This window comes from Siphateles boraxobius, unplaced genomic scaffold (assembly GCF_051911475.1).
Source record: "Siphateles boraxobius isolate OS27281-9 unplaced genomic scaffold, OSU_SipBor_1 7, whole genome shotgun sequence".
Taxonomy (NCBI): Eukaryota; Metazoa; Chordata; class Actinopteri; order Cypriniformes; family Leuciscidae; genus Siphateles; species Siphateles boraxobius.
The window spans coordinates 24,493,520-24,518,930 of NW_027509197.1; the positions used below are offsets into that span (position 1 = coordinate 24,493,520).

Genomic DNA, 25,411 nt, shown 5'->3' on the forward strand with positions numbered 1-25,411 from the left:
ATTACACTGTTATATTAAACCACAAATCCATTACAAATGATTCAGTTACCATAATCCCAGAGCTGAACTGTGCGTGTGTAATTTCCATTGTGAATATCCACCCTGCGTCGAGGATTTCCCAGCTGCATTTGACACTAGGAGTTTTGGCAAAACACGGTGCGCTCTAAGCAGATTTATCGAAAGGAAGCCGCGCGGAGCTGAGGTCATCTAACAGGGAACGGCGACGGGGGGCCGCGAGGTCACCGAAATAAAGATAAATGCGAATCGTAATAGGCGAGGCTGCGGCAATGGGGCTAATAAGAAACTGTTTTTATCTTTTTACAATTTAAATTGTAACCTTGAGCATGCAGACTCCCTGAAGAATAATAATTTCTGGCCCAGCGGTGAGCGAAGGAGCCGAACTAGAGAGGCATTAGAAGCTCTGAGTGAAATATATGGCTGAGACGCCTCTCCGGCCCATCCACAATCAATTGGATTCTTTTACTTTAATATTTACTTGCAGCGATGAGATGCTAGTCTGCATGGTGATGAACAGTCTACCTCTGGCGTTTGAAGGTGACCTGTCACCGCGTATGGACAAATCTCTCGCTCGCAGAAATGTAGAAAATAAATCATTAAAGGCAGGCGGGCCTCTCATTCCGGGATTTAAATCACTCCCAGATTTATGATTTAAATTAATGCTTCGTTTGGTCAAAAGAACGGAGGCCGAGACAAATGATGTTTTGTACTGAAGCCATCCTAATATTGATTACTGGATGTCAGTGCAATCTCTTGTTTATATCAAGCACTCTCCTGTGACGGGGTGGCCAATAGGAGTCACCCGCATGATAAGAGGGCGAAATATAGCTGCTTCTATTCAGCCAGCCAGAGGGGAGAAACAAGCTCCTTTCAGCCTTTAATTGCAACATAAATTAGGTTTTTAAGTGAAATAGACAGTGTTTTCCATTCCCGTCTCCCAGCGAATTCCCTCACTGCTCCGGATCATTACTGCATTAAAACGGAAAGGTCATTTCGCCAGAGAACCGAGAGAGTGATATCGCATCGGGGTGTTTTAAAAGAGTGCCAGAGAAAACACACAACTGTGGAAATAAACTCTTAGCTGCGGTGCTCTGCTGACTTCTACCTTTCTGAGCCTCGTGTTTGGCTCTAATGATTTTGGGCTGTGAATGCCTATTATGTCCTGCTTTTTGCAGCTGGAGTCCAGAGTCTGAAATCATTTGACAGATATAGGGATGACTTTAGAGCAGAGGAACTCAGTTAAACACTCTAGACTTGGGTGGACAATGTCATGAGCAGGAAGTGAGCCGGTGCTATAATAAAACAGCTGCTCTTGCTATGAGGTTTTATTTAGAGACACTTGCTTACATGAAAGTGTAATTATTTTTCTAAATGTCAACAGGGGCAACACCACCAATTACAATAATCATCATACAAATTATTATTATTAAGTGTGTTTGTGTGTGTGCTTTTTAATATAATTTATGAGGACACCAATTTGTATGAGGACATGGGTATTACACTGGTATTACAACGTAAACCTACTTTATGAGGACATGTCCTGAGTTCTCGTAATTAAAATGGCTTAAAAAACATACTAAACAAGGTTTTATTAAAAATTTAAAAATGCATAAAGTTTTCTTAGGTAGGGTTAGTGTAAGGGGATTTATTATACAGTTTTACAGTATAAAAATATTACTCCTATGGAATGTCCTAATAATCATAGGTTTACCAACGTGTGTGTGTGCATGTTTATTTGCTGTATTATTTTTGAGTGGTGAAAAAGTTTACACTTCAAGGGTATTCCCAGCATTGCTATGGTGTTGTTGATGGTTGCTTGATAGTTGCTTCTACTTTGATTGTTTTTTTTTTATATATATATATAAATACTCTATTCCTCCAATGATATATATTCTGATTGAGATTCTCAGTTTAGAGCAGAATAGATTTAGTCTGAAGTAGAGACAGGCTGATATTAAGTGTGTGAAGGACATTGTACTCTTCTTCGGACTTGTTGATGTTGATGCAAATTGGACGGGCTTTCTTCTGCATTAAATATTCAGCTCAATCACTCTCGCCGGCTTGCATCAGTATTATTAATTACAAAAACAGAGAGAAAAACAGTCAGCCAGTTCAATTTGGAGCCAAACAGCCTAAGCGAGAGAGGAGGTGGTGAGCGTGATTAAGCTTAGCGCTCGCTTCCCTTTTGATTCTTCCCCAGCATTTTTTCAAGGAGGTGGGGGTTCCCTTCTCTTACAATGTGGATTGTTCTATTGACTCACAGGAAACGGCACAATTCAAGATCACAAACCAAGCAAAACATGTGCCTGGAAGACAAGCAAACAGTGATCCGTTCTCTCGCATTGAATAGACCTGAACCAAAACCAACACCTGCCCTTTTCAGCATGATGAATTGTTAGATTTTTTTTCATTCATTTTTATTTCTTTCTTTCCCGTTTGTGACTCATGCATTTGCTGCCTTCAGGTTAAGAAATGGAAGGAGGTGAAAAGAATCCCTCTCTTGGTGGCCACTGGGTGCCATTTTGCATCTGATTCCTTGCCACGGCAACGTTAATGGACCTTAAATCCTCTCCGTAATTAGATGGGGGAATTGTGTGTATCACCAACCAGATGATGCTGCCATAATGAAATAAGCGACAAACTTTCAGGCATGTATGTGCGCACATGCTTGTGTGGGTTTCTCCGATTTAGCGAGTTAGTGTGCTCAGACCTGGGCCAGACCTGGCGTTTAGCATTTTGGGGGACATGGGGGAGCGCAAACCTGTCACGTCAGGGTCGGTGACAGGTGTCTATGTTAGGGACAGAATTGAAAGTGATGGGGGGAGATGATGTGTGGGCTTCCCACCATCGATGAGGCCAGGCCGCTTATTCCGCCAGGCTTCTTCTGGCAGAGGAGGCCAGCACTCAAGAGATGGATCTGTAGAGAGACCGCAGCTGTAAGCGTGGAGGAGCTAATTGGTCCTTATCTTGCTGTCCCATTCATCTTCATTTTTTACCAATTACAGAGCATTATCTGTGTTCTCGGTTGGATATGGGAGTTAATCCTTTTTGGTTAAGCTGCTAGTGCAGCTTGCAAATTTCCATTGGTTGAGCGGGTGAAAGAGTCAGAGCGAAAAAACAAACTCGGGAAACTTCTCATCATTGTACACAGGAAGGAATCGATTGGAAATGACATCACGAGGGAGGGAAAGGAAGAAAAAAAAAGCGGGGAGGAGGGGAATCAATTATTGGTGTTATAATTCAAGCTCTTGTTTGCAAACGTTGCAGTGCAATTGATTAAGTTGTTTTCATTGCACTTGCCATTATTGACTTGTTAAAACCATATTTTCTTCTCATCGGTGATTTCACATGTGCAACCAATCAACCGGTGGTGTTTCAAATCTTGTAATAATTACTCAAAATGTATAAATTTGTGTGCAGAATTACCCTTTTCGATGCATGAGATGAAGAATCACTTCAAAGGGGAACGCACCGTCTCTGAATCAGTCTTATTATGCACTTAACCATATGGATAAGCTTCCAAACACATTAATAACTGTAAGACTCGTGCCTCTTATTGTACTTGTTACACTGTCAAGAGCGATCTCGTCATAAATTCAATGCATCACTGCGTCAAGCTCTCGCCGCTTTTAACTGACACAGAGGAAGTCGGTGGCAGTGCGATATCTTTCTGATGAGCGCTGTCACATTTCCTCAACACCTATCAAAAAACATAGGCCCTAAACCCATTGTCTTTACAGCATGCACATCCATCATGCATCGGGGCCGTGTCACGTCTTTATAATCAGCCAGCTTGTACATCGAGCCCTCATTTAGCATAAAGCGTTCGTGCTCAATGCCGGGCCTCTTAAAATAGTTCCCCATAGAGGACGGATTGAGTGAGCAATGCCTCCTGCTCTTTGATAGGGATCTGTTTGGTCACACACAGCACCAGCTGTCATCTCAGCCTCGACTGCTGTGATTTAATTAGTCTGTTTATGTCCTTTCTAATAATAAATCCCACACTGTGGAAGGACAAATCCAACAAGGGTTGCGCTTTGTTTTTCAATCTGCCGCCCTCGCACTGCTAAACGGCAATGGCAAACAGCAGAAAGTTTGGTTAAATCGAGTCTTTCTGTTTGACTTTCACTTTTACTTCCTCTCTTTTCTCATGCCTCCATCTAAGTCAGGGTGAAATGGTTATAAATAATCTTTTTTTAAAAATATATAAATTATGTTATGGATAAAAATGAAATGATGTTCTTTTTATATTTTCTGTTATTTTTCTCTATATTTACATTAAAAAGTGGATTTTTTTTATTATAATGTTTTCCGGGACTTTTTTTGCTGAACAGCTTTTGTTGCTGAGTTGATTCAAAATTTTTCATGCTAAAATAAAGTGACAATAATTATCACTTAATGAACACAAGATGAAATAGACTTCATTTGAGTGATTATGCAATTGAAACTCATTTGAGTCATCATTCAAATGTCCACATTGCATTTTTCATATATTCAATTTTTTTTTACTAAGACGATATGTAAAAAAAATATGTTCTATGTATTTGACTAATATGAATGATGATTCATTTAAACTTTATCAGAGTTTTGTTTCAGAAACATTCTTGCAATTCGTGAGACATGTGAAGCTAGTTTAATGACATTCTCTTCAGGAAACTTACTGGATAAATAAAAGTGCAATAAAATCAGCATCATATTCATGATGCTGCTTAAATTAAATCACCACGAATATAGTATGAAAATGTGATATATTGCCGAGAAGTCTGCTGAGTGAAAAACCAGCCCGCAGCTAAACTGTGAAACCATATACACTTCCTAGCCACATCTGAGTCGCATCAGCAGAATTCAGGGCAATGATTGGTTCCTTATTACTCTCTGACTGAGTTCCACCATAGGCATTTAGCATTTCAGATAGCAAGTTTCTTCAAAACCGTCTCACCTATGTCGGTTTACATTGTTGAATGCTGTTGTGTCTCGCCTCAAACATCAGCAGGGGAAGGCAGGAAGCATTGGTAATAGCTCTGAGACCGGGATGAGAACCAGGGCTGAGTTTACAGAGACAAGCAGCCTCTCCTGGGCATTCGTTTCTGAGTGCCTCTATTAGTGTGTTGTGCTCCTGGGAAGCAGGTGACAGATAAGTGGAGAGCGTCACACATTTTAATAGAATTTCAAAAAGATAACTCGATAATCACTTACTTTTTTAATGAAGTCGAATTGCTTGTTTTAATTCCGTTTGCATCGACAGTTAAGCATCAGCATAAAATTGAATATGCATGATTTTGGAAGAGGGGGGTGTGCAAAGCGCTGGTGTACGCAAATGCCTACAACTGCAGAAACAGATTACAAAATGGGAATTGATTAAACATTATTTCTGTAATGATCCGTATCATGCTTTATCATCTCTGAAAAGCAGTACAGCTCTACATTACTGCAGTGAGCGTAGACGGCATAAACGTGGCACATGTTCATGCAGATATTTGTGTCTGCAGAGTAAATGAAATAAATAAGTAGCCGGCTTACTTGTGTGGCCTCATCAACATTAAAGCTCGTTCTTCATTAATTGGATGAATTAATTTGGAGCCGTTTGATTCAGTTGTGAGACGTGGTGCATTGCCCGTCCCTCTTTACTAATCTCTGTCAGGTTGCATTTATAAGTGGAATTGAGTGACCTTTGGAGGCAAAGATAGGGATGAAGAGATCTGCACAATTTGAAAAGACAATGTCACATGGTGTAAATGTGATACATGTAATAAATGACATTCAACCTTTCACACACGATAAGCTTCTGGGGTCCATAATGCGAAAGATGCGTGCGCTTTGACTGCTTGGAATATTCCTCCGATAGGTCATCTCACTGCACTCAATTACGAGAGAGAAACAAACCAGCATGTGATGCGTAACCGCTGTGCCTTATGATGACAGAGAGGATGCGCTGTAATCGGAATATTGCCACGATTATTGCAGTGATAATAACATTGCAGCAATTAGAACATGAGAAATGAAGGCGCGGCCATTATCACTCACGGGTATCAATCATGCCTGGAGCCCCATTAAACCCAACCAGACTAGCGATCCTACTCTGGGTCAGGCTTCTTGCCAGAACAAATCATCCCACTGCCTCAAGTTACAGAAAGTAGCCCGCATTTAGCCTACGTAGTACATGTACGAAATACAAGAATCTGCGCAATTGAACTTTTCTTAGTGACCCAGAAGAAATTTGAGTGTGCAAAGGTTGCTTTATTTAAGCTTAAAAGAGTTCTCGGTTATGTTTGGCTTGTGTCAGTTGTTTCCACTAAATGTCTTTAGTATAAAAGGAAATAGTCACAAATATAGACACAATACAGAGGTAAATCGGATACATTTTTATTTTATTTTATTTTATGTATTTTATTTTCTCTCGGTGTAATCTCAAATTTCTGGACAAATGGACAAACATTCTGTCTCTTGTGAAACACTAAAGACATGAAAAAATATTTTTAAATGGATAGATCTCTCAATATATCACTCTGTTTTTATTTATTTATTTATAAATTAAAACAGTTTTAGTTTTATATTTATGCTTAAAAATATCATTAAATATTTTTTATTATTATATCATGTTATTTTAATTTATTTTATTTTACTTTCTCTCCGTGTAATCTCTCATTGTTGGAGAAATGGACAAACTTTCTGTCTCTTGTGAAACACAAACAATGATATTTTTGAAGAATGTTGCAACTGTAATGAGGTCAATGTGCTCCAAAACAACACTGGACCCCAATGATTTATGTTGTATGGATAAAAATATTTTTTTTCATAAAAGAAAAAAAAACGTCATACAGATTTGAAATGCATAAGGATGAGTAAATGATGACATTATTTCCATTTGGGGTGAACTATCCTTTTAAGCACATTCAATAAGTCCAAAGCGGCATGAAAGACATAACAAATCTCCTTTCACAATGAATTTCAGAATCACGCAAAGATGCAGCCTCTGCAACGTGATGCTAATTTTGTAATTAGAACAGATGATGCAAGAGGCTGTCTTATCCCCTGGAAAGCCGTCTCATGGACCCCTGCACTGTGTGATTGATAACACCGTTCGATACATTTCATTTCAGAGTCCAAGTCAAATGACAACTGCTTGCCATTGACCAAAAGCAATCTTTTTAAACGGGACCCTTTGCTCAGTATCTGATGAAAATGATTCCCCCCACCCCTCCTCTCCCAGGGTGTCACAGTCCCTCAGGGAGGGGGGTTATTGATTGGACTTGAATATATTGTACCCTCAGTGGAAACATCTGGTGGTAATGTTCGCTTCCTTATGCTTTCCCTAAACCAGCAGTAGTTTATGGAGAGTGATACGGGGACACAGTTAAGCTGAACCTAATTCAAATCGAAATTGGGTGTACTTTCAGTGATGTGTCCTGAAGCCTGAGTCTGGGCATCTCGTACCATGCAGGTAATTGTGTCAACCAGACCACAAGATCACAGTGAATATGTGGTGCCAACTGTGGTGCACACCAACAAACAAAAGAGCCAACCGATAGCCTTGTTGTAGCAATGTTCAGGGAAGAAGGAGGCGGGAACCGGCGAACATTCAAATAAACTTTATTAAAATAAAACACACCAAACTAAAATACCGCCAGCAGCCCCTCGCGGACGACTGCTGGCTTACCTAAAATAAACATAACGGCCAGCAGCCCCTCGCGGACGACTGCTGGCTAAAATAAAACACAAATACAAAAAAACAAAACTCAACTAAAATACAGGCCTGTTCCTCTCTCGATCATCAACGTCGTCGCTCCTCCTTTATGCTTCCGCTCCTCCGTGAGAGATGCGAGACCGGTGTGCTCACAGGTGTTGCTCATTATCAATCGCACCACCGGCCTCGCGCCGTTCTCTCACGTCCCTCGGCCATCCTGTTCGGCACACTTGTCATTTGAGTTTTAATTATTTTTTTAATTATTATTATTATTATTTATTGATTTATTTATATCTGAATGAATTTGTGGAATAAATATCATTTTGCTTTTATTTATTGGTCATTTCTAAGCCCTTTAGTATACATAAAAACACTTCAATGATATAATTCTATATCAAAATCAGAACCTATATCATACGTTTGCTAGCAGCCAGCTTGCGCAACAGGTAGTGACCAAAAGCACTCCAGCATATGCCAAGAACTGCTGCTGGGCCTTTATCCTCCTGAAGAAAGAATAAATAAATAAATAAATAATAAAACAATACTGTCTGTCTCCTCCGTAATCCCTACCACATGTTTGCTTTGATGGTTGTGGGGGTTGTGGGTCTACGTAATTATGCTACCTCATCAAACCAGAGATGTTTTGTTGCCATTATTTTTTACACTCACAATAGATGTGTAATAGATGTTTTTCTTTACCCTCTGTTTCTTATTAACCATTCTCACTTCAGAGTGAGTATAGTAAATGCCTATTTTACACAGGGATGCAGTTTCTCTGTTCTTGTGGCTTAAGATCACATCACATTCTCAAGCATCTGGGGGTGTTTTTAGCGCACTGTGATTGTTGGTGATAGTGTACAGGTCTGTTTCTTTTTTATTATCATTTTGGGGGGGCAGGATGGGGGGTGATATTAACAAATTCAAGATGTTATTTTTATGATTAGCATTAAGATTATAAACAGGAAGAAAAGACTTTAAAGTTTTTCTCAATGACACAGAAAGACCGTGGGTGGCTACTTCAAAGTAAAATACCTTCCTCTAACGGGCCTTAATGAGTTACAGCGTTTAACAGCCTTGACTAGCTATGCCTTCTGGGAAAAAGAAAACCGTATATACCCTTACCAGCATGCCTGTTTATGAAGGACCTATGCATTTATTTCCAGTAACATCTTCTCTACTCAGATGGAGCTCTGCTTTTTATGGTTGAAGGTCCTTTGTAATAGCCAGAATGAGTTTATGAGTAGCCGGTTATATTTTTACAATTAAAATGTAATATGGTTTGCTATTTGAATGAGAAACCTGTGGCAAAAGCCTTGAGTTTTAGGGTATTGCAAAAATAACAATCTGCCATTCTGAAACGCCAGCAATTTAAATTGTTATCCTGATTCAACAGCTACTTCAAAAGGCGTGAGATTTTGGCTCTCAAATCAAAGGGACGAGCAAAAAAACGTCTGTTTAGATAAGAGCATTTACAGCACACTGCTCCGTCGCGTTGTGCTCGCAAACAAAGATGGATAGGCCAGAAACAAGTCATTTAATTAGCGCTGGAACCCCCGTCTCCGACTCTGCAGCCAATTACACATTCCAACAGCATCTGCAGGTCCTATTTCACGGGAGGAAAGCAAATCTTCCCTGGCTGGGCTTCATACAGTACATCTTTTCTCTTCCATTTTAAGAGAAGGTAAATAGCAGAGATGGACAGCTTCATTAGACAGCATCTAAGGAGCAGGCAGGGCGGATTGTCGCTTAAATAGTGGGCTTTTACTGGAGGGCTAACCGTTGACCTCAGATCAATTACAGCTGACATTATTGTTTGTCATGAGCTCTTCCAGGATAGAGGAGTAGAGGCAGAACAAGCCCTGGCTCTGCTGAAAATGTAATTTTCCTCCTCTTTTGCTTTCATTCCACAAACAATAAATCACTCAGTTGAAGAGATAATAAAGTGCCAAGTAGGAGCTGGTTTAATTTTTGTCAAGGGAAAGCTTCCTCCCTCACAGGATAATGCAGGTTGCTAGTGCTTTGAAAGCCAGCTTTACCCAGACAATAGCTGTTTCAGTCGGTCTCTTTTAAGGGCCACTGGAATCAAAGTTCATCTGTTTGACAATAATATCTCAGTTCCTAATTCCTAAGTATTGCTGTTTCTGATATTTTGATATTTTTTGATAAGTTTTCTGTGATGGGTAGGTTTAGAGTTAGGAGATAGAATATACAGTATAAAAATCATTATGTCTATTGAATATCCTAATAAAGATGTGTGTGACAACACAACAGTTAGTTCTGGTCCTCAAATCTAATTGGCTAAGAGGCCTTTCAGGAGTGCTGATATTTCTTATATATATAATGAATATTATTTTATATAATAATATGTATTATGAAGAAGATTTTATTATTGACCCACATACAAGTATAATACAGGCATATTCTAATAACTTTATTATGTCATATATTATGACATATTTATATTTATCTTATTTCTAAATTTAGCCTCAGGACTAAAGTTTGATTTGACGGAACACAAATCATTTGCTTTTAAATATATATATTAAAAAAACATGTTTATATTTTGAAGCACCATTGATTTTGTCCTTGGAATTTAATCCATAATCTGGAACACAATAGAAAAAGGTGTCTTTTTTAAATAAAAATCTTTATTGACCAGGAAAATTCATTAATATCATAAAAAAGCCTTGACAGTGTCTAAAGGGGTTTTGCTTTGAGAGAAATTTGTTGAAAACTGCAAAAGAAGGGGAAAAAAACAGTTGATGAACAATGTGTCTGCTTTATCAGCCATCTATAGTTCATTGCCTTTCAGTCTGTCTGAAAAGCCTTGGTGGACCTCTTTTAGCTTGTATCATGTTTTCTTATGGTTTTCAATAGGCCATTATGGCTGAAACATCACTTAAGGATGACGGAACATGAAAGGAGGTGGGATGGGGGGAGAGGGGGAGAGAGGGAGAGAGATTAGGCCCCCGAGAGCAGTCTGCTACTGTAAGCCCGTAGTCGCTCTCACACGCGGAGTTCTGCTTTGTGGAAGTCGGTCAACACAACAGACGTCATTCACCGCCAGGCTGATAAAGGACGCCCATTTAAATGACAAAAGCAAAGTCATATCAGACTTTAATACGTTTCTCCCCTCTCTTGTAAATGTTGATTTCCTGAAATCCAGTCAGATCTTCTTGAGCGAATCACAAAGGCGCGCCGGCACTCAATCCGGCTCTCGAAAGCTTTGAAAGGTAGATACGTGCATGAATGCCTCTCTCAATTTGTTTCGGCGTGGCGCTGTAAGTATCCTGCAATCACACGCTGGCGCCGTGGCAGGTTTTAATTGAGTCCGGTCCTGCGAGTGGTAATTGATTCAGACTCGGCACTCGAGGAGAGACGCCTTTACAAGGTGCTGCTTGGCCTCTCGTTCTTTTAATCTCAGCCTCCTTTTTAATGTCAGGGAATGTGTTTTCCCTGTGCATCTGCTGGTCATCTTTCTTATGGAAATGCACAATGCTTCACCGAAGAGCGTTCACACTTTAGGGACCCCCTCCATCCTCCCCTTTTTTTATTTACGTTTTTCGTTTTTGTTTTTTTCTGATGTAGACTGTCTTGCAGCCCTTGGCCACTGATATTTCACACAAAAACAACTCACTGGATTATCCCTCTGTGTCTTCTGTTACCTTGAGCCAGGCGATATCGGGGAAGTGTGGGATGGAGCATGGGGCCGCCCGCTCGATCGGATCCACTGCAAACGCTCAAGTTTTCTTTCAAGTGCTCGAGTGGTGCCTTTGACCGCCCGAGACTGAAATTTCTCTCAGTTACTTTTGATCCTTTAGTTCAAAGTCAGGAGTGGGAGTGAGTGGGTCTTTAGTTCAGGGACACACACCAGGCTGTGACCTTATTTGTGTGCATATGTCCTTTGAAAAGCGGGACAGCTTCCTTTCTACCCATTTAATCACTGTCTAACAATGTAGCACAGTTCGCATTAGTTTTATATACGAGTTTAACAGTACAATCACATGTCCTCCTGCATGATCTGGTTTTCCTCATCAAAATACTTTGAATGTCTTCATTTTTTCAGTCCTGTGTAACTATCAAGGACTTGAAAAAATGACGTTATAAATGCACTCTGTTATACAAGTAATGGAGTTTCTGGCACAAATACTCGTAATTAGCTTGTAGGCATCTCATGATACACACTTAGTTTTAATTGGCTCATTTTTGCTCATTTTAACTAATGCCTTTCATGTTTGCCTTCTTTTTCCACAGATATTTTGAATGCATTTACTATTAATAGTGATATATTTCCATAATTCTTCCCTTTCCCAACATAATAAAGATTAGTTTAAATCTCACAATTATTGGGTTATTATGACTGTTATTATTAACAGCATTATGTATTATTAAAAACCAAAGTGAATATTTATGTTTCTAATGACCATAATGGCTTGAAAATATGCCGTAATTATTTTTTTTGTAGTCGTCAATAGCTTTAATATAATACACTATCTAATGTGACGATTATTATTTAATGAATATTTACTCTGTAAGCCACGCCGCTCACACGATAGGTCACGTGTGAATAATTCATAGCGTTTCTCCTTTAAATCTTCCTCTCTTCTTCAGCAGTACGCTTTCTTTTCTGTCGCACACGCGTCTTCCATTTGCACACAACTTAATGCCAGAAATGATTAATTAATCAGCTACTTTCCCCTCTCATCTTCAGGCTTGGAACTGCCGTTTATGATGATGCCCCACCCCCTGATCCCTGTCAGCCTGCCTCCCGCATCCGTCACCATGGCGATGAGTCAGATGAACCACCTCAGCACCATCGCCAATATGGCCGCCGCAGCACAGGGACAGAGTGCCCCATCCCGAATGGTGACATCAGTGATTAAGGTAACCCACAGCGCCGTTCTCTCATTGTGTCGTGCACATCTCTCATCAGCCATTGGGGGAAGGTGGAGGGGGCTGGGTGGTGCGCGATCCATGCTTTCATACGGCATTGCAGGGAACAGTCTGTCAGACAATAGGCTGGGAAGAAAGCAAGGAAAGGATGCAGAGAAGGGGTGGGGGGACGGTGCGTGAAAAAAAAAAAAGAGGGAAAAAAAGCATGGACACTTGTGTGTCCATAGAGGTGTGTTGCTGAAAAGAATGTGTCATGTAATGGCCGCCCTGGCTGTGTTTGTTTTTCCTGTTGGCTATGCAGGAACGGGTCCCCGACAGTCCCTCCCCTGCCCCCTCTCTGGAAGACGGCAGGAGGCCGGGGAGCCGTCCCTCATCCCAGCGCAGCAGCAGCGTCTCCAGCTCTCCCGCGCACACGGAGAGCTCCTCCGACAGAATGCGTATGTTCACCTCATAAATCTCTCTCCCACTCTCTTTGTCTCTCAATTTCTCTCCCTGGTCTTTTCCAGCGTCTCAGCACACCGGTCGGTGCACATACATTCAAGAGCTGCTAAATACCGCGCTAAAAGTGCCTCTTGTTAAGAGCGTAGCACACGTGCGTCCCATCCCGCTTTCTGTTATTTTCAACAGATGGCAAAGAGATATTAACTATCTTCAAGTTTGGTTCTGGCTCATGTTGTGCAAAGACAGACCTTAAATGTTTTCATCATTAGCCGTGTCATAAAATAAAAACAATAGCCTGTATATATGTTTCTCGTCATCTCTGAAATATGCTACCCTGTTTTATGATGTTATTCTGGAGGCGGTGTCTTAACGAGTAAGTGTTTATTTTGATTAAAAACTTATTTGAGCTTATTTGAAAAACTGGGGTTTGAACCTGGAAATACTTTGTTAAAATGGTTAAAAAATTTATGAACATAGAACTTATAATGCATTTAGACATAAAATAAGACTGCTCAATTCAAAATCAAATAATTTAATGTGTGACATTGATCATGTGAACAACTTTGTACCGATGGTCAGATGTTCTTGCTTCCATTAAAGCACTAGATGCTCTTTGGATCATCACAAATCATGTGAACTCAAATCAACATAATCCGATTTTACACAAACTCGTGGAGTTCATTAGGCTCCAACTCTCTTGTTTTTAAAGCAAAACCCATTATTTAATGAATTGGTTATTTCTTAAAATAATTTTTGTAATTTTTAAATTATAAAAATGCTAAATCATTTTCACTAGTGGTCTCAGACTTTAGGAAGCCATTGAATGTTTGATTCTATGTATTTCAAGCAGTGAATCTAGTGAATCACAGGTTTTTGTAAAAAGGCCTATTTATTCATAAATACATAATTTTTTTTTACTTAAGTTCTGTCGCCTCATCTCAGATGTTATAGAGAATTGCACTGAGAATTGCACACGCCAGGCAGAGTGGCAAATGTGATTTTGATTGACTGGCGCATTGATTTGGAGATGAGGTATACCACAAGTCACAAACAGTTAAAAGCCAAGGACGTATTCACCTTCTCTAGCCACTGGACGACGAGGGCTCTTTTCAACTAATCATTATTTATCACTCGAGGTGTTTTGCATTGTCAATTGAGAGCATGTGGAGATGGGAATAATGTGTCTCTGTGTTCTCTCAAAGCTGTGCATCAGAATGGACTGTCGATGAACCAGGCATTTTTGGGTCTGTCTCCCAGCATCTTACCCGGACCTAAAGAGGGCGACCTGGCAACTCACGACATCGGCCATGAGGCCAAAAGAATGCACCTCGAGAAAGGTCAGAGTTCAGTACCTAAATCCAACAAAATAGCTCTGTTTTATTTAATGGAAATATCTGTGAAACACTTTTAAGTATGGCACTACTGTGCAAAAATCATGTTATTGGTTTCCATGTTACTTTTTCATATTACACGGTAAAAGGATTAGTTCACTTTTAAGTTCACAATTAAAATTTCCTGATTATTTACTCACCCCCTCATCATCCAATATGTTCATGTCTTTCTTTCTTCTGTCAAAAATAATTTAAGGTTTTTTAGGAAAATATTCCAGGATTTTTCTCCATATAGTGGAGATTGGGGTACAATGGTTTGAAGGTCCACATTTTAGTTTCGATGCAGCTTCAAAGGGCTTTACACAATCCCAGCCGAGGAATACGGGTCTTATCTAGCAAACGATCATTTTCTAAAAAAAAACTAAAAATAAACCTTTTAATCACAAATGCTCGTCTTGCAGTAGCTCTGTGATGCGCCACATATTGCGTAATAACGTTGAAAGGCCATTTGTGTTCCGGTTCTCATTTTCTGCCCCAACTTCAAAATCGTCCGACATCTTTGTTTTACCTTTTATTTATTTATTTTGAAAATGGCGTTTGACTTGCACGTTCACTTTGTAAATAGTAAGTCGGTACTTTGGCCTACGTCAAGCGTGATCTTTCAACGTGAATGCGTAATGTGTGCCGTATCACAGCTAGTGCAAGGCAAACATTTGTGGTAAAAAGTATATAAATGTTTATTTTTATTAGAAAATGGCCGATCGTTTCGCTAGATAAGACCCTTATTCCTCGGCTGGGATCGTGTAGAGCCCTTTGAAGCTGCAGTGAAACTGCAATTTGGCCCTTCAAACCATTGCACCCTATTGAAGTCCACAATATGGAGAAAAATCCTGGAATGTTTTCCTCAAAAACTTTAATTTCTTTTCGACTGAAGAAAGAAAGTCATGTACATTGTGGATGACGTGGGGGCAAGTATATTATCAGGAAATTTTCATTCTGAAGTGAACTAATCCTTTTTTAATCTCTTTTTTATGCAGAAAACTTGGTACAAAAATGTTTGTTTGGATTGTAATGGGGTTTTAAGTAAGTGCAAGTAATAGTTACTTGCAGTATAAATTAAATAGCTTAGTATAGAAATATGTTGATCACTATAGGTATGCATTTAGCTAGTAGCATGCATATATATATATATATATATATATATATATATATATATATATATATATACATAGCATATATACTGCTGTTCAAAAGTTTGGGGTCAATAGGATTTTTATTATATTTTTTTAAAGAAATTAATACTTTAATTCAAAAAGAATGCATAACATTTATCAAATATCAGATTTGCTATCACAGGAATAAATTAAATTTTTGAATATATTAAAACATAAAATTGTTTTTTATTTCAATTGTTATAATATTTCAGAATATTACTATAATGATTTTTATGAATGAATATTACGAAAATATTTTTGATCAAATAAATGCTTCCTAGGTAAGCACAATACACTTCTTTCAAAAACATAAAAAAATCATACTATCCCCAAACTTTTGTCTAACTGAGTACCTTAACATTACCATTTATATATCACTGCACCATGGTACTGCCATAGTACTTTTTTTGCTAAGAGTACAATAACCGTTTCATTATCATTCAATCAAATCTTTCGGATCTTAAATTCTAGACTTTTTGAAATCCATCCAACCTGATCAATTTACACTCTGATTTAAAATAATTGGTAACACTTTACAATAAGGTTCATTAGTTAATGTTAGTTAATGTATTAACTGACATGAACTAACAATGAGCAATACATTTGTTACAATATTTATTAATCTTTGTTAATGTTAGTTAATAAAAATACAGCTGGTCAGTGTTTGTTCATGTTAGTTCACTGTGCATTAACTAATGTTAACAAATACAACCTTTGATTTTGATAATGTATTAGTAAATGTTGAAATTAATATTAACTAATATTAATAAATGCTGAAGAAGAATTGTTCATTCTTAGTTCATGTTAACTAAGGTAGTTAACTAATATTAACTAATGAACCTTATAGTAAAGGGTTACCAAATAATTTAATAAACACGGGTGGAGTGTCCATTTAAAAAACTTTAAGAAGACAAATTTAAACATTGATTCTGATTCCCAGATGCCTTTTTCTACTATATTCAATCCAAACAAATCTCCAGCTCTTGAGTATAAAATTGGAGGCTGCTTAACATTTGACAAATTTCTATAATTTTCAGTTTTCAATATTTACTTTGGTCTGGCAAAGAAAAAATGAAGTGTCCTATCATATGCTTTGCATAAACACAAAATGATGCATATAATAGATTTGAGAATTGTCTCCAGGCGGAATGCCGGGCTGGGGAAGTGTTGGAGAGGGTGATAATGACATTAAAACCACGGTGGAAATCACTGGGCTGTACGTCCCCTGCTGGATCTGCCCGGAGAGGAGGCGCTGTGTAGCTCTCTCCCATAGACCAACCAAGCCTGTGAATCAAAGTAATTAGCATGATTATATGAATTTACAGGTCAGAACTTAGGTGTGATGGGCGGGGGGCTGGGGGATTGGATGGTGGGGTGAAGATGAGGTTTTTGTGTGGGTCTTAGGGGGATTGGTGTGTGCGGTCGATGTGTTTTGTTCATTCTCGATCTCACGTTTCTAGTGACTGATTGTGTACTATACGATACCACTGACATCTTGGCCTGTTTATGTTAACATTATCACAGTACGCATGATTCATTTTTTCTATCGTTCCCCAATAGAGATGTGGAGATGGATCTGTCTAATCCGCCAGCACGCCATGGTTCCACCAGCCCCTTAAGATATCAATTGAGTTAGATTGGTCCTGATTCTCTCCGACCGAGTGAAAATCCACATTGTCTATTTGCATCGCTGCTGCATTATCATTCAGACGCTTGGCATGCTTAATATGTCACTCCTCTTGATTAGAATCCAAAGCTCTCTAACGTGTGCGGCAAAGGTCTCGGGCTGTGGAAAACATTTTTATAAAATAATCCATTAATGCAGAGGAGTGCAACTAAATTAGTTACCAATTTGCTGAGCATGAATTAATGAACAGAGCTTCTCCTGGCTCCCAGAGTTGTAATTTTCATAATAACCTCAGACCTTTATTTGGCAGGTTGTTTAGTTTTTTCGTTTGAAGGTTTTCATTAGTCTAATGAGGACTGTGCAAGGGCGAGCAGTCAGCACAATTTACATGAGGAAGCTATCATAATAAATGAGGCAATTTGAATAACACGCACAGGTTTATGCCGCGAGATGAGAGAGATCGTAGCGCCGGATCTGGAGGTAACCAATACATTAGACCAACTAATAACCAAAGTAATCCCAATAAAAGCCTTAAGTGAAGGGAATAAAATTAATGATAGATATATTGAACTGTAATGATATGATACATGATGCATTAGATTAATAAAATAAATGTGTCCCATTGTTAAAGAGGAGGGGCTCGTCTGGCTTGGCCTGCTTTTGTTTATAGCAGGCTTTTTAATTAGGGTTGTTCATTGGATCAGTTTGTTTAGACAAATGAGATTACATTCCAATGGTTTAATGATATTTCTCCACTTGTTTGATCTTTATGGTCCTGGCAGAGCATTAAATTAATGCTACGTCGTGCACTTTCGATTCAGTGCGAAGTATTACGATTGAGGTGTTTACGTCACCAGTATCCAAGCAGGTTAAGGCAGCAGATGAGTTTGGGACGGTTTTTGTGTCTCGTGCAGTTAGAATATCACTTCACATTTAAGCAGTGTCACACAAGCAAGAGTGCTGTTGTGATAATCATACCGCACAATCACGTATGTGATATTTCTTCAATACAACAGTTCAATAAACAAGAAGTTAATTTTTAAATTAATGGTCTGCTTCCTAAATGAATCAGGAATTAATGCATCTGTTGGAGTTAATTAGTAATCAGTTCAATAAAAAAATAGGTTAATTTTAAGTAGCTTAAATTTTAGACAATTTTACAATTTTGCCAGTTATTTTGTGTATTTTTGTTCCAAAACTAGTTCCCAACAAAGTCAAAGCATTATTGTTGTGTGCTTCCGACCAACACACACTATCAGTGTTTTGTTCCTAAATGAATTAGGAATGAATGAATCTGTTTGAGTAAATGATCCAGTGACTCGCTCATAAAGACAGTCTCTTGTTTTTTTTCCTGAATGAAAAAAATTATTTTGAATAAATCAGTTTAGTTAATGATTCAGCAATACACTCACAGACAGTAACCTGTTCTGTTTCAGAGTGTTTTGTTCCGATTGTTTTGAACAAATCGGTTGACTGAATGATTCAAAGACTCATTCATATAAACACTAAATTGTACTGAATTTCATTACTGTTTTTTAAAATATATTTTGTGTTGTAATGATTCACTTGTAAAGACAATGAACTTCTCGATTTAAGACCTCAGTGCTATCACTCTAATAAATAAAAAAGTTCTATAAAATAATACATTGTTAGCTACCCTTTGGTGTCCTTCATCTCTGTCATGTTTTGCCAGCATATCTGTGCAAGTAGAATTTTAGACCGCTTTAAGTAGCGCTTTACCTTGAAGTGAAGCAAAAAAGCGAACAGTTTGCTCACATTTATTATAAAGTCTGGACTAATTGAATTGCTTCACAAAGGGAATCTGTCAGAATTGTTTTTGACAAGCCTTGCTCTTGTGAAACAGCAGGTAGTTGACAAACAAGGAAATTTGAAAGGCTCTAAAGCCTTTGGCAGTAAACTCATTTTGGACATCAAACATTTAACATGGTTCCTCTCCTTGGGGGAGCTGCTCGTGAATATATCCACATATGGGCGGGAGCTGTAGCTTAGCGCCGCACAATAACAACACTAGAAGAGTAATTTATGGGATAATAACTGCAAACAGTTTCACTTGCCCAAAGGAATGGTAGAGGTTTATTTTTACCAAATGAGAGCTGCTCTCACATAAATTATTCCTGCATTATTGATCATAACAGATGAGTCATATGTGATGACATTGATGAGTGGCAATGTAATATTGATGCCGCATGGCATGTTTAGTAATGCAAAATTTGATTTGTGTAAAGGACGTTCGTATTGTAAAAATGCACACTTATTCCAGACTCATTTTTGTACCACATTTTGTATAATGCTTAAAATTGTCCTAAAAGTTCTGAAAAAATGAGGGAAATGAGCACACCTGATCATGAAATAATTTATTTTCTAAGTCTACTCAAAGCATCACTTCTTATTGAGTATTGCTACAAACAACCCTGATGCATTTCATTTTACAAGTGTATATATGATTATTACCCTTTCCCCCTTTCGTAGTTACCACAGTATTCAAATACGTAAATGACCACATCCTCATCACAAGCATATTGTGTGACTTTGAAGAAACACTGTACCATAACTGAGTCTCTCTATTGACAGTACATCATGACTTTGGTTATGCGAGTGATTGATGCGTACACCCGCTCCTCTGAATTCAGCATTAAATGTGTGTGGAATAATCGGATCTGATTTGGCCAAACAGACAAGCGCAGAGATGCAGTCATATGAATAATGGAGCATGGCAGCCGCAGTATCACTCAGATAATTTGCCAGCTGGTCAGTGAATGGCAAAGCATGTGTTAGCCATTATATGATTTCATCATAAAATACCTCATCCCTAAGAACATCAAAAGATGTGAAAATAAAAGTTCTTTGCTTTTAAAAACTCAATGAAAGAGAAAAATATGAATCATTAAAAAAGTGGTGAACAAAAACCATGCTTTTATACTTTTAAGGTTAGTCTGACTGCATGTAACATTGCATTTGTGTATTGTTACTTGCAGATGGACTAACATTGTAAGATCTTGGATTTTCAAGTTTAATGACATTAAATGTAATATACATGAAGGGAGTGGGGAAATCTACTGTGAATTTTTTTTGTATCTTGCAGAATTAGATATTGTTCTTGCAGTGCAAGAATGAAAACTCATTAGATTGCTTTGCTGATGTAATTGTCTTCACAATCCCTAAGGACAGAGGCTTTATTTCATTTAGAGCGTAACGCTTGAGAAATAATATGGCTAATTTCACTTAGCGTTCTGCAGGAAATTGTACAAATTTGGTGGACCTTTTGAACAAAGTAAACATCATGATGTTTGATTCATGCTGTATCATATAGCATGATGGAAAGTGGGATGTTTTCCACTGTAGTAGTCTGTAAATACAAAAATGAACAGAAAGTTACTTGTAACTATTTAAGACTATTTCTGCCCCATAAGTATTTGTGGCTCAAATTTTAAGATAATAAATAGTCACATTATTAGTTATGAAGTCACATTTGAAAGAAGTCACGGTTACAAGAAATATATTTAAAATTACATTTTTATTGTTATACAAGTACCTGTTAATTATTGTGGTTGAATATGAAAAGTTGTTACTCATTACTCCCTACTTCAAAAAACAAACAAACATTGGATTGCGTATCAAGCGTTTCTTTTAATGTCTTACACTGATTTCGCTTTGATCAACCAGAAGCCAAAACTATTGAGCGAGGACTATTGAGTGATAGAGTATTTAGTTCAGAAATGTTTCCGGTCCAACAGTTTTATGATCACCATCTTGCATTGTTATAGAGACATAGGTTTTTGCTTAGCAAACATGTTACTTACAACACACCTCCGGTTCTTTAACTTCATGTCTGATCATGGTATACTAGCACACTCTCCTTTCATCAGACACACTTGCTTTCCAAGCATGTTTTCTATTGCCTTTTTAAGTGTCCTTGAGATTCTGGCTTCAAAAGTGAAACGGACTGAGGCTTGTGCTGACTCGGCCGACTTTTCCTAAGACAAAAGGCTGGATCATTAGCCATGGGGATCTGAAATGTGACTTGGCAGACAATCGCGGTGTATGATCAAACAACTTGTCAGTGTGTTCTGTCGAAATGAAGGGGTGCGAAAAGAAAGAAAAAATAATTCAATAGAGGATCAATCAAGTTTGTGAGCAGCGAAACAAATAGTGCTGATGATGCAAACGTGGGCCGTCCCTCCAGGACATGGCGCTTCATTTGGATATTTGTTCTCCCTCATGAATGTTCCATTACGTGATACCATGGACTGCTAATCACATTCCACAAGAAAGACAGTGCTTTTAGGAATGTTGAAAAGCGAGTGGTTCTTTCTAATCTTTGAAATGCCTTAAAAGTGACAGAATGCTTTCTCCTGCCAAGTTGTCAGGCGTAGATAGAGAGATAAATATGCTGTGGTCAGCTAAGAGTATCTCACGAGCAGAGAGGCAAATTTAATAATGTATTATCATTCACTAGAGAAGGTGAAATCTCCTTGTCCATCACAACACGCCAGAGCCGTTTTATGTTACCCTTCATTTCAAAGGGAGCAATGTGCTGCAGAGACACCTGCTCTGATAAAAAGGAAAGATGCAGGTCTTGGCCTAGAGGGTTAGGGCTTCGCTTTTTGATTGCACTGGTAGTTCCACCGTTTTCCTTTCACTCAGTTTGCAAGTGAGTTTCTTTATGTTTTGCACTACAAGGGCAATTAGAATGAACGTGGTTCATTGTGCAGCAGGGACAGTCTCTTTGTGAATTCTAAGTACATATCTCTTGTACTCAGCATCTGCCCTTAACGGTATGCGCACTGCTGTGAACATATTTATCATTTGCTTGCCCTTGGACAGACGAAATGTAACAATTAGCAATGCTGTTTATGCTAATTTGCCATTCAAGATGCAAAAATCTTAAGAACAACTGTTGTGTTAAGGTAAGGTTGACCCTGACTTTCTACAACCCAGACGTCCCAGACATAAAAATTAAATACCTCAAAGATCATTGTTTTCTGTGCACGTTTTGGTCAACATCATGTTCACAGGCAGATTTACCAGACGTAACTAAACAAGATGTTTTCTGACATAAAACATAGATTGGACTTTGTACATCCATTATAACGTTGCACCATTATAGCTGGGGACAGTTCACCCCAAAATGGAAATTCTGTTTTGTTGTTTGGACCTCATTGACTTCCAAAATATCGTCTCCTGTATTCAGCAAAAGAAAAAAAAAACATACTGGTTTAGAACGAGACAAGGGAGAGTAAATGTTATAAATTCTTTTTTGGATGAACTATCCCTTTAATGTCATATTGGGGCACTTACACAGTCATGCAGCTCTCTTATTAAGCTGCTGAGTTTAGGGCAAAGTGTGTCAAATTTTACAATTTCACTGTTCCATAATTATCAACGGATACTTAGGGCTGTTATATCCTTTCACTGTGAACAAAATTGTTCCTAATAAAAGAGAATAGGGGGTGGAGAAAAACTGCAGGAAGACTAATTCTCTTCCAGCATTTGAAAGCTCGCCTAAGTGTTCCAGTCACCTTGACTTTGCAGCCACAGGCCCGGAGATGCTGTTGCTTATCCCGCCTAACCCTGGCCTGTCAATTAGGTGTTTAAAAATTAATCTCTTTAACTGGAAATACCATGCCAGCTTTCTTCCATCTGTAAATGGAGTGTTATTAATTCAAGCTGCGCAAAGCCAGTGTTATGAATAATGTTATCAAAACAGATTTCCACACGTTTAACACATCACCCGCTTTTAAAAATCCTAAGTATTTTTTTATAGCTGTGAACCAGACGCAAATGGATTTGCATCCATTTTCCTTTGCTCACGAGGGCATGAGATACACAGAGAGAGGGCGTTAGATGGGGGGCTCCTAAGCTCTGCTTTTTAAAAAGTTTACATTTACATTTCTTTTTGTCTTTCATCTTCTGTCTCCAAAGCGGCTCAGTACATAGAGCCTGGATTAGTGCCAGAGTCGATTGTCGCCCCAAACATCCTCATTCCCTGTAGGATTGCTGCGAATCACATTAATATGTCCGCCCGTCTTCGACGGAACACACTCCTCTGTGATCAGTCCACAGACTATCTTCTGTTTCTCAGTGTTCGAGTGCTTGCTCTATCAAAGCGTTTTGATTATGTCGGGGTTTTTTACTCCTTGTTTGAATTTCTAATATCATTGCGTGTAAAATGTGGAAGGCATTTACATATTGCCGCCGAAACACATTTGTTTCTTTGTAAGGACAGCAATGTGCGCATTTATAAAAGATAGAAGAAGAGAAAATTCAAACAGATGTGAGCTGAGGACAATTCCAGATAACAAAAATAAATAAAGATGTCCACACAGACCCATCTCTAGAGATGATTAGCACTAGACTGCGCAGAAGGCTTCTAGAGTGTGATTGTAGTAGGCTAATCTAGCTTTCAGGGTGTGCACCAGTAAGCATTCAATGATCAATAAATGGACTCATTTTGGGCGCATTAGTCCTGTAATCCATGCTAATAATACCCAATTAAAATACCCCCAAAAAAATCAATTTTTTAGATTCTAAGGGTATGTTTACACGACAACGATATCCTTAAAATGGAGATGTTTTTCCTTTGAGTTTTCCGCGTACAGACTACACCATTGTCAAAACTATCCCCATTCATATGGACCTGTTGCAAATGCTGTATTCTGTTTCCAAGCCATTAGATGGCAATGAATCACTATAGACTGAACACCTCATACACATGTGCAGGACGTCATCATCTTCAGAGATTCACGTTTTTGTTGTTTACACGGAGACCGTTTTCAAAAACATGCACTTTGAAACCTGTTTTTAAAACTTTGCGTTTCCAGGCACCCAAAACAACATTGTCGAGTAAATGAAGGGCCAAAACGCGTAAAAAGTTTAAAATTTTTATTTGAAAACGGTGTCGTGTAAACAGCCCCTAAACTAAGACATGTTTGATATCAAGACCTTAGTGATCATCACCCCCCACATAGACCCTAAACAAGACTCTCCACTACATACAAGTCGTCCTGTATACATTTGCTTCTCAAAAGGTAATTAATTCAAAGGCCTTTGAGAACATTATTTACTCATCCTTCTTTACCTTTATTAATTGGGTTATGCAACCCTCTCTCCCCAAAGCTTCATCCACCTTTGAGGATAGTCTGTTTTTGGCAACGATGGTTGTCATTGTATGCCGAGTGCGGCCTTTTTGTAGGACGCTCACTTGAAGAAACAAAAGTAGTGGAGGGGCTTTTTTATGCAGTCATCACAGGCAGTCAAGCCTTTAATCCTCAGCGGTCCGATAATGACATCCCCTCTGCATTTATTACATGGAGGAGCGTGGAAAAACGCTGACTTTGAACAAATGAACACTCTGACCTTTATGCAATAAATATGACACAGGCCATATAAAAAGACAAGATATCTTCTTCTGCTGGGGTTTGCATCAGAGACTCTTTGCCTTGCCGCTGCTGTATGGCCCACCAATAGAAAATAAGATGTCTGCGACAATACAGCACATGAAATCGCAAAGCATCAATATATGGTACACAAAGGAAATATTTAAAAAATGTTTCACAATGAAAGTCAATGGGGTTCAATGTTGCTTTGGACCTCATTGACATTAATTTGTTTAGACAAAGCACTCTTCACATTTCACAGAAGACACTCAGCCCAAATATAGGTTTGGAAGGACAGAGTTAGTAAATGATGATAGAATTTTCATTTTGGATGAAATGTTGCCATTTGTTTTTTTGTTTTTTCATAAGTTACAAAATATGACAATAAAAACATATTTAAAAACAGTGTAAAGAACATAATAATAATAAAATCAAATAATGCAGCTAAAGTCATGCTCATGCATCAGACTCACCTCTTATGTTGGTTCAAAGTATACAATGATAGTTGATGTTGATGTTGTTAAAAACTGTAAATTGTTAGATCTTTAAAGTAGGAAATAACTAAAAGTTTTATTGCTGTTAATGTATTTGATCTAACAATCATTTTATGCTCTGTGCATGTGTCTTATAATCTTAACAGTTTGCTGTAGTTTGTTGCAACCACACAAGACCTGTATTTTTTTCCTCTGGTGGTGAACTACTCTCCATAAAGGCTGCTTTTGTTTTTATCCCTGACCGTGTGCGACAGTTAAGGATTTATGAAGATTTCCTCCCCTTCGCCTGCCCATCTGTGCGGCTGTCTTCAG

General features: G+C 38.4%; 1 protein-coding gene across 10 annotated transcripts in view; it reads left to right on the forward strand.

Annotated features, from left to right (window-relative positions):
* The window catches only part of dachd (dachshund d), a 117,281-nt gene that overhangs the window by 74,150 nt on the left and 17,720 nt on the right, over positions 1-25,411 (forward strand). For 6 of the 10 annotated variants that reach the window (XM_077215606.1, XM_077215608.1, XM_077215607.1 and 3 more), the window contains 3 exons: positions 12,414-12,586; positions 12,897-13,032; positions 14,239-14,373. In XM_077215606.1, the coding sequence (XP_077071721.1) occupies positions 12,414-12,586; positions 12,897-13,032; positions 14,239-14,373 (444 nt within the window). Of the gene's footprint in view, positions 1-12,413; positions 12,587-12,896; positions 13,033-14,238; positions 14,374-16,724; positions 16,878-25,411 lie in introns of all 10 variants that reach the window. The other 4 variants (XM_077215603.1, XM_077215604.1, XM_077215605.1 and 1 more) reach the window with 1 other exon arrangement.